Raw genomic sequence first — 9,406 nt, 5'->3', positions numbered from 1 at the left:
TTGGTTTTTCGAGACAGGGTTTCTCTGTGTTGCCCTGGCTGTCCTGGAACTCACTCTGTAGACTAGGCTGGCCTTGAACCCAGAAACCCACCTGTCTCTGCTTCCCAAGCGCTGGGATTAAAGGCGTGAGCCACCATTGCCCAGCTGGCTTTGGGGTTTTAAAAGTTTCTAAAGTCCCTGTCAGAACCAGTCTTCAATGAAACTTACGGTTTCAAAAGGTTAGAGTTTCTGGTGGTAGAGCAAAGGCACACATGAGCTGGAAGAGCTTGGAGCGCAAACCCAGATTCACAAGCAGGAGGCAGAGAGACCCCAGTGATGCACCTCCCCTAGCTGGGCAAACACCTCTCCCAGTTGGGAGCCTATGGGGCCATTCCCATTCCAGTTGCCACAGAGCATGACCACAGAGGGGAAAAGGCTCTTCACCTGCTGCTTCTGTTTCCTGCTTCTAGGTGAAATCCTCCGCTAAACCACCCCAGGGCAAAGCTTTAGCAGCCCCTGCCAAGGATCCTCCAGCAAGAACAGCCCCAGGCCCTACCAAGTTAGGGAGTGTGACGCCCACACCTGCTAAACCAGTAAGGGCTGGAGCAGCGGCAGCGGCAGCGGCAGCAGCAGCAGAAGAGTCTGAGAGCAGTGAGGAGGACTCAGACAGTGAGGATGAGGCCCCTGCTGGTCTGCCTAGCCAGGTGAGCCCAGGGACCCACTGCCTGTGACCCCTGATGCTGGCAAAGCCACTGTATGATGAAGTATTCCTGCTGAAGAGAACCCATTCTAGAGTTTATGGAGAGGGAGAAGAGTAGGGGCAAGTTGGAAAACAGTGGCAACTGGCCAGGGGGCTTCAGTACCTATGGCAGCATCCACTGGGCCCACGCTGCAGCCAGAGTGGCTGATGCCTTTGGGGGCTGGGGGTTGTCCTGCACCTACTCTGGTGATTATATTATGTGTCTGGTTTCCGTGTGTGGCTAGTGTAGCTGTCCTCAGCACAGCTGCTAGGAAGAGACCCGAAGCTTCCTTCATTCTGAGTTAGTCCCCCTGTAGCCCAGGCTGGCCTTTAGCTCATTCTCCTCATACCTTGGCATCCCAAATTCAGGGGTTATAGGCATGTGCTATTATGCTGTCTTAAATTTACCATTACTTCAAAGAGACATCATCACAAAGCAACTTTTTAAAAAATATTTATTTATTTTCTGTATATGAGTAACAAACACTGTAGTCTTCAGATGCACCAGAGGAAGGCGTTGTGTCTCATTACATGTGGTTGCTGGGATTTGAACTCAGGACCTCTGCAAGTGCAGTCAGTGCTCTTAACCTCTGTACCATCTCTCCAGCCCACAAAGCAACTTATAAAAGAATTCAACTGGGTGCTTACAGTTCCATGACCTTCATGACTGAGACCATGGCGGCAGTCAGGCATGGGGCTGGAGCAGTAGCTAGAGGCCTAAAACTGGTCCACAAGCAGAGAAAAGGTGACCTTCAAAGCCAGTAGCCCACTTTCTCTAACAAAACCAGGCCTTCTAATCCCTCCAAAGACTTCCATCAGTGGAAGGGGGAGGGGAGACACACCAAGTATTCAGATACCACATGCCCAGTGAGTCCTGAGAACGTTCAAGGGCTTGGTTCTCTCTTTAACTTTTCTAGCCAAACCAGACCCTGAGCAGGCAACTGCCAGAGAGAATCTATTTGGTTTCTCTTGTTTTTCACCTTTCCCATGGAGCGATTTAGATAGGAGTCTCATGGTCCTGCATGCATGCCGGGACGAGCAGAATGGACTAGAAAGCCTTTAGACTTGGAACAGGAGGAAGATGTGAAGGGGTCCATATCCAGGACCAGGCGTCAGGGGGACATGGCAGTTATTAAGGTGTTAGAGAAGAGTTGGTTGACAGCATGAAGTGGCCAAGGAAGGACCGGAAGGAGACCTGCAGTTGATCATAGTTGGACACAGCTGGGTGCTAAAGCTCGGAGACAAGTTACAGGGTGGGTAGACCCAGGCCACCTGGGGCTGCATTGTAGGTGTTGGTTCATATCTGAAGAGAAGAGCTGAATGCAGCTTGTGTACAATAACTGCCCCTCCACGCAGCAGGTCTTAGAAGGTCCAAAGCCATTTATTTTCTAGGAAGTTTAGGGCCAAATGGACAAGGCCGTCATGAGAAAACGGGGCCTGTAGCCACCCTACCAAACCTGGGAGGCAGTAGTGAGCCTTTGACTGAGAACAATGGGGAGAGTGGATAAAGAGGAGACCAATGTGGGAACGGGATCCAGAACCATGCTTCTCAACCTCCCTCAAGTTTAAATACAGTTCCTCATGTTGTGGGGACCCCCAACCGTAAAATCATTTCATTACTCCTTCATAACTGCCACTTTGCCACTGCTGTGAATCAAAATGTAAATATCTGATATGCAGGCTATCTGATGACCCCAAGAGGGGTCATGACCCACAGGAAGTCAGCGGTGCTCTGGTACTGGAAGGGTGTGCAGCCGGTCAGTGCCCAGGGAGCAGAGGGCCAGCTGGGATGGCTGGGGTGGCTGGGGCACCAGCGAAGGTGAGAAAGGAAATTGGTATCTGCAGAGCCTTTGGACTTTTTCCTGTTGGAACCACCCGGGGACTGAAAGAGAAGCATGAACTGTTCTTGCCCTTCACCAGGTAAAGGCCCCTGGAAAAGGTCTCGATGTCAGAGCCGCCTCAGCGTCTGCCAAGGGGACCTCTGGGAAAGGACCCATCTCAGCAAGCCCAGGGAAGTCTGGGCCCATAGCCACACAGGTCAAGGCAGGAAGGCCAGAGAAGGATACGGAAACCAGCAGTGAGGACGATTCTGACAGTGAGGATGAGATGCCAGTCACTGTGACCACTCCTCAGGTGAAGCCTAGACCCGAAGGCTGCCAACCCGTCTCCTCAGCTGGTCCCAGCCCCTGTCCCTTCTGAAAGGCTCCCTGCTCCTGTCAGGTCTCTGCACACATCTGCCTTCTGATTTACTCCTCAATTTCTCACACCAGGCAAAGCCTTCCGGGAAAAACCCTCAGGTCAAAGGAACCTCAACCCCTGCCAAATCGTCCCAGAAAGGGGTTCCTGCAGTCACTCCTGGAAAGGCAGGGCCTGTGGCAGCCCAGGCCCGGGCAGGGAAGCTGGAGGCCAAGAGCAGCGAGGAGTCAGAAAGTGACAGTGGGGAGGCACCAGCAGCTGGCACTCTGACTAGGAGTCCTGCCAAGGTAAGGCCAGGGAGGCCTTGTGCTCTGCCTAGAAAGGCCTCATTCTTCAAAACCAGAGCATCTTCCCCTGATCTTCCTCTCTGTCACTCACAGGGGAAACCTTTGGGGAAAAGCCCACAAGCCAGACCTGCTTCCACTGTAACTCCGGGGCCATCGGAAAAAGGTGCCAACCCACCTCGCCCTGGGAAGGCGGGGTCAGCAGCTCTCAAGGTCCAAACGGGAAAGGAAGCCGAGGACTCAGAGAGCAGCAGTGAGGAGTCGGACAGTGATGGGGCTGTGAGCCCAGCCAAGGTAAGTCCTGCAAAGGTCTCAGCACAGGAGCCTGCATGGCCCTACACCCCAGGTTCTGTCGTCTGGGTCTCTAGTTGCTGCCTGTCTCCTAACAGGGGCTCCCTCTGATCTCATTCCAGGCAAAGCTCCCGGGAAAAAAGGCCTCCCCTCAGAAGGTGGGGCCTGTGGCCACCCAGGTCAAGACTGACACGGGCAAAGACCACTCAGAGAGCAGTGAGGAGTTGACTGACAGTGAAGAGGAGGCAGCACCAGCAGCCTCCGCTGCTCAGGTGGGGACCAGGGAAGAGAGGCAGTCCGGATGGTCTGACCCGCCCCAGTCAGAAACCCCTCCTCTCAGAATTACATGGGTTCTGGCTAGTAGGGAGGCCTGGGGGAGCTGAGTCTCAAAAACGAATGAGTCCAGGAAGCTCCTCCAACCTTCATCTGCACTTTCTCCACAGGCCAAACCAACTCTGGGAAAGCAGATGAAAACTTCCCCTAGGAAAGGCACCTCTGCGTCCGCTACAGGAGCGAGTGCCTCCTCCCATTCTAAGGCAGGAAAAGTGACTCCTTCAGCCAGCCTGTCATCCCTAGCTCTGGCCAAGGGCACCCAGAGGACAGATGTGAACTCTTCTGTTGAGCGGGAGTCAAAAGGAGCTGCTCCCAGCACTGCTGGGGTACAGGTAAGGCCTGCATTGTCCGGGTGGGCTCACTCCCAGCCCCGGTGGGGCTTTTTAGGCCATCCAGAAACCCTTTCTTCCTTCCATCATTCTAGGGGAAGTCTGGGGGGAAGGGCCTCCCAGGGAAAGCTGCCTTGGGACAAGGGATGGCCCCAGTACACACTCAGAAGACAGGACCTTCCGTTGCCCCGGTCAAAGCTATGGCTCAGGGAGACTCAGAGAGCAGCGAGGAAGAATCCAGCAGCGAGGAAGAGGATGAGACCCCAGCACAGGTGAGGTAGGGAGGAACCAGCCTGAACCAAGAGGATGGGCTCACCTGAGGCTGCTCTCGGCCCTGGGAGCACAGAATCCTGGGGCTCAGACTCAACTGGGTCTCAAGTTCCCCTGCCCTTTGTTTCCTGAGCCCCCTGGTTCTAGGTTTCCACACATCTGGGTGTACCCCACACACTCTGTCCACTGCCACTCTAGGCAGGAGTCTATGGCTTTAGCCCTTTAGGAAGGTGCCACCTAGAGCAAGGTGTGGCACAACACACACCATTACAGCAGGATAGGTGGAACTGTTCTGGGGTGTGCAGTGGAGCTAGCCAAGCATGGTACCTCAGATATTTTAAGAGGAATGTCATGTCTGTAAGGAACTGAAAGTCACCTGGTGAAGTAGAGAGTAAACTCTTTAGGCCAAGAAGCAGCAGCCTATGCAGAAGCCAAGAAAGTTGGCTTGGGTCGCACCACAAGCAGGATTAAGTAGCAGAGGCCAGGAGCCAGGTTAGCTGGGCTCCAGTCCAGCTCTATTCCTGGGGCCTTGGCTACACTCCTGTCTGTCAGAAATCCACCCTTGTGGGTACGGGTAGGGCCTCACCTGCTGGAAGCCCAGGGACCTGCCTTCCTGGCAGTGGGCTAGGCTGCTGGTGGCAGAGTTGAGAGGCACACCACCTCTCCTGGGGAAGCAGGAAATGAAAAGGAGCTTGTCACAGTCTACGCTGTGGGGACCTTCCTTAAGTCCTAACTCTGCCATGCACATGAGAGGCACTGGGAGTTGGAGCTCCTTGATATCTGAGTGAGTCGGGGCCTGAAATGTGCTGGACGCCTTTCTCTGTTTCACACTGACCGAATTACCTCAGTGTCTATCAAGGGTCTGTCCTACTCTGCCTGAGGCCATAGCTCAGTGGTATAGTGTTTGCCTACCATGCACAAGGCCCTGGGTTCCATCTCCAGTCAGCACTTGACTCTGGAATAGTTTCTCCTCTGTCACTCATCCCTGTGGATCTGTACAAGCTGGACACCCTGACATTTTGGGGGGTCTTGGGGAGGATGAGCTTAAGCAGAAACAATGTCTCTATCTTGTTCTGATAGCCTGCTCAGTTTGTAGTTCGTGGACTGAGATGGGTGCTTGAGCTCCAGCTCTCTCAGCATTTCAGGGAGAAGAAAGACAGGTTTACGATTTTATATAGTATTCAGCCTCCATTCTGTATAGTGGGAATTGATGACATGGAGCCTGGCTGAAAGGGAACCTTAAAAACAGTTGTGTTTGGATAGGATTATATTTAAAAGGCTTGACAGTGCTGAATTTGAGTGTGTGTCAGCGCCAGTTAGACTACTTAAACACGTAGTCTGTTTAATCTTTGCAGAAATCCCATAGATATGTTTTATTTTTACACTCCTTTTATAGAGATGAAAGTGAGGCCTGGTAAGATTAAGTGGCTTCTTTGTTTTGGTTTTGGTTTTGGTTTTGGAATCAGGTCTCACTACGAAGCTCCGGCTGTCTTGGAACTTGCTCTGTAGACCAGGCTGGCCTTAGACCCACAGAGCTATGCCTGCCCCTGCCTCCTTGAGTGTTGGATAAAGGCATGCACTACCATACCTGGCATGAGTAACTTCTTAAGCTCACGCTGCTGTTCGTTGGAAGGAAGGGCCAGCAGCAGCTTGGTGTTCTTTGATTATTGCTCTGTTGCCCTTTGACCTTCCTAATTCCCTTCCTTCTTTCCAGGCCACACCCTTGGGGAGACTTCCTCAGGCCAAAGCCAGCCCACCTCCCACTAAGGCACCTTCAGCGTCTGCATCTGGAAAAGTGACCGCTGTGGTTGCTTCATCCAAGGCAAGTGGGACCAGAAACCACAAAACAAGTTAGGATAAGGTCTAAAAGGGGGTCCCTCGGTGATCCAGCGTGGACTACACGCTGTCCCACCCTCTGTGGTATTATAGCCACACACTAGTAGAAGGTTGACTACCATCCTTTCCTCCTCCAATACCACTGCCACCTCTCGATTCAGGGGAAGCCACCTGTAAGCACCGTGCAGAACAGCACCGTCTCTGCAAGGGGCCAGGGGTCTGTGCCAGCCGTGGGAAAAGCAGGGGCGACGGCAAGCGCAGCACAGAAGGGGCCCGTGGCTGGCGCGGGGAAGGACTCAGACAGCAGTAGTGAAGAGTCTGACAGTGAAGAAGAGACGCCAGCCCAGGTACCCAGCTGGACCTGGGGTTAGAGCACCGTGTGTTTTGGCCCAGGCCTATAGGCACAGTTCTTCATGCCTCTCCCCTTGCTGTTTCTCCAGATAAAACCTGTGGGGAAGACCTCTCAGGTCAGAGCTGCCTCAGCCCCTACCAAGGAATCTCCTAAAAAAGGAGCCCATCCAGGACCCGCCAGGAAGACAGGGCCTCCAGCTACTCAGGCCCAGGCAGGGAAGGCAGAGGACTCAGAGAGCAGTAGTGACGAATCTGACAGCGACGGAGAGATGCCATCAGCCACCACCCCAGCCCAGGTGAGGTCTGCCAGGCCCGAGAGCCACCGTTGCCAACTCTTCATTCCTAAGCAGATCTTGCCCTGGTGGGGAGAAAGAACAGGTAGAAGCCCTAACTCCAGGACCCTTTGCCTCCAGGTGCCCCCCCATGTCCCTGGACGAAATGTGCCGTAAGTCCCAAACCAAGGACGTTCTAGTATAGGACATCCTAGGTACTCCTACAGCTCCCAGGGCCTCTCCAGCAGTCCCATGCAAGCTGAGCCAGGTTCTGCTGAGGGATCTGAAGCCATCCTGTCCCTGTCAGAGTCACAAGGAAGCTTGGGCTATGGTGCAAGTCTCTGTCTCAGGAGAGCCTGTCTGGCTCAGTGAAGCCTGGGCCCCAGGAATGGAAAAGAAAGAGAAGCTGTCTCTTACCCAAACCACAGTCCAGTTCTCATCCTGGTTGCAGAGAGCAGTGGGGCTGGCTGGCTCTGTTCGGGGTGACAAACTCCAGTCTGAGCTCAGGCAGTCTGGTAGAATTGATATGTGATGGCCTCTGATGTTGCACCTTAGGGAGGTGGCAGCAAGATCAGAAAAAATAGTCCCTATAGTTTCAGCTGACCATGACCTTACAGAAATTGAGGAAATGTCCCATACAAGTTAAGATATTGTTAGCTTCTCTTGAGAAACCTGGTCCTGCTACCCGTGCAGGGAGACATAGAGCTCTCCCTGGGCCTTGCCTGAGTTGGCTCACCACCAGCTCTTCCTCACTGATTGAAAAGTTCTATGGGGGCTGGCGAGATGGCTCAGTGGGTACGAGCACCAACTGCTCTTCCGAAGGTTGTGAGTTCAAATCCCCACAACCACATAGTGGCTCACAACCACCCGTAATGAGATCTGACACCCTCTTCTGGCATGTCTGAAGTCTGCTACAGTGTACCCACGTATAATAATAGATAAATCTTTAAAAAAAGAAAAAAAGAAAGTTCTATGGCTCTGGACCACCTGGCCCATGAAGCATGCTCTTAGAAAGCGTATGCAGAAGGCCATGCTTGGAGAATCAGAGCCCAAGAAGTGCCGCTTGAAGCCGCATTTCCCCCTCACTGGGAACCTCCCCTGTCATGTGCTGTCTCATCCCCTCCAAAGGATGGTGTCTCCCAACCTGCCAGAAGCAAAGCCTCAGGTCCGGCACCCCCAGAGAAGAGCATAGAAGAGTCCTCAGAGAGCAGCAGTGAGGATCTGCCATCTGGCCAGGTAGGCTTAGCTACTCTAAAGGCTGCCTGTCCCCTGGCTGAGCCAGGCTCTTGCTGGCTGGTAAGAAGGTGCAGCTTCCCTCAGGGATAGTCTCACCACATGCAGGCAGCACTTCACAGCTCTTAGCTGTCTTCTGATACACTCCTGGTGTGGTAGGGTGCAGGCTTCACACCCCTGGCTCCGCCACGCTGGCCAGGATCCTTTTAGGGCTCGGATGTTTTGTGTAAAATGGAGTTGGTCATGGTGCCCAGCCCCCAGCCTGAGCACTGTTAGGAGGGCACGTTGTCCTGGCTGCCTGTTCGGCAGGCCAGGGATTGAGGCCCCTTATCTTCTCATGACAAAGGTTGAGGAACCCAGAGCACTGCTGCCCAAGCCACTTTGGTCCCCAGGGACCGTTGGGGATCTAGATCCTCCCATGCAACCTTTGTTGGAATCTGTAGGCCTCGCCCCAGGTCAGGCCTATGTAACTCGTGGCACCTTCTCATTGTCTGCTGGTCCCCACTCCAGCCTGGCCTTGTTCCCAAGGGTAGGGTCCAGGACTCCTTCTCTGACTTTCAGGGGCCCAATATAGCTAACAGGATGGGTACAAGCTCTGTGTGAACCCAGGTCTTTGTAGAGACAGCACTGCTCTCTTTCTGAGGGATCAGGGTATTTCCATTTGAAGGAGAGGGGCCTGTAACTCCGAGAGAGCTCAGGGAACATTTAAATTCTGCCAGTCTGCACCTCCTCCTTCCTCCTTCCTCCTTCCCCGGAGCCCACCTCCTGGCTAGGCTTTTGCCCTCTGGCTCTGGAGTCTACGGTCGGCACCTCCTTACTCCCAAAGTACAGATACCAGCTGGGAAGGAAAGCTGCCTTGGTTTTTCTCTGTGTGAGTGGGGTTAGCACAATTAAAATGATTTTTATGCTGAAGTTGAACGTTAAAGAGGTCCTTTAGTCTTGAAGATCTGGGGTCTCTATTTTGAAAAAACAAAGCCAGTAGTTTTCTAGGTTCAGAAAGAATTCAAGGAAGCGGGCGCACCCTGTGAGAAGCTGCCTTTTCCCCCTGGGAGAGTCCTAGCCTAGTCATGATTGCTGTCATTATTGGGCATTTATAGAGCACTTCTCTGTTGACCACTGGAGATGCTCCTTCCTTGGATTCCCGATCTGATTGGTTGTTTGTAATTAGCCTGTCAGTGGGAGAAAGGGCGGTGTACTCCAGCAGTTGCCCAGCTCTGATCCCAGGTTCCTACAGCGCAGCCCTATTGTGTGGAATGTAAGCCTCAAGCTGGGACCTGGGGTGGGTACAGATAA

At 53.3% G+C, this 9,406-nt stretch overlaps 1 protein-coding gene across 3 annotated transcripts in view; it reads left to right on the top strand.

The window, feature by feature from the left end:
* Tcof1 (treacle ribosome biogenesis factor 1) overlaps nucleotides 1–9,406 on the top strand; it is a 35,285-nt gene that overhangs the window by 13,434 nt on the left and 12,445 nt on the right. For 2 of the 3 annotated variants that reach the window (XM_031365781.1, XM_031365780.1), the window contains exons 7-17: nucleotides 450–683; nucleotides 2,639–2,851; nucleotides 2,989–3,201; nucleotides 3,295–3,492; nucleotides 3,612–3,761; nucleotides 3,933–4,154; nucleotides 4,247–4,423; nucleotides 6,136–6,243; nucleotides 6,419–6,604; nucleotides 6,698–6,904; nucleotides 8,009–8,116. In XM_031365781.1, coding sequence (XP_031221641.1) covers nucleotides 450–683; nucleotides 2,639–2,851; nucleotides 2,989–3,201; nucleotides 3,295–3,492; nucleotides 3,612–3,761; nucleotides 3,933–4,154; nucleotides 4,247–4,423; nucleotides 6,136–6,243; nucleotides 6,419–6,604; nucleotides 6,698–6,904; nucleotides 8,009–8,116 — 2,016 coding nt within the window. The remainder of the gene's footprint in view (nucleotides 1–449; nucleotides 684–2,638; nucleotides 2,852–2,988; nucleotides 3,202–3,294; nucleotides 3,493–3,611; nucleotides 3,762–3,932; nucleotides 4,155–4,246; nucleotides 4,424–6,135; nucleotides 6,244–6,418; nucleotides 6,605–6,697; nucleotides 6,905–8,008; nucleotides 8,117–9,406) is intronic. The other variant, XM_031365782.1, reaches the window with a different exon arrangement.

Source organism: Mastomys coucha, unplaced genomic scaffold, assembly GCF_008632895.1.
Source record: "Mastomys coucha isolate ucsf_1 unplaced genomic scaffold, UCSF_Mcou_1 pScaffold13, whole genome shotgun sequence".
NCBI classification, from domain to species: Eukaryota; Metazoa; Chordata; class Mammalia; order Rodentia; family Muridae; genus Mastomys; species Mastomys coucha.
Note: the sequence above shows the minus strand (reverse complement) of the source record. Positions and strands in the feature narration are given on the sequence as shown.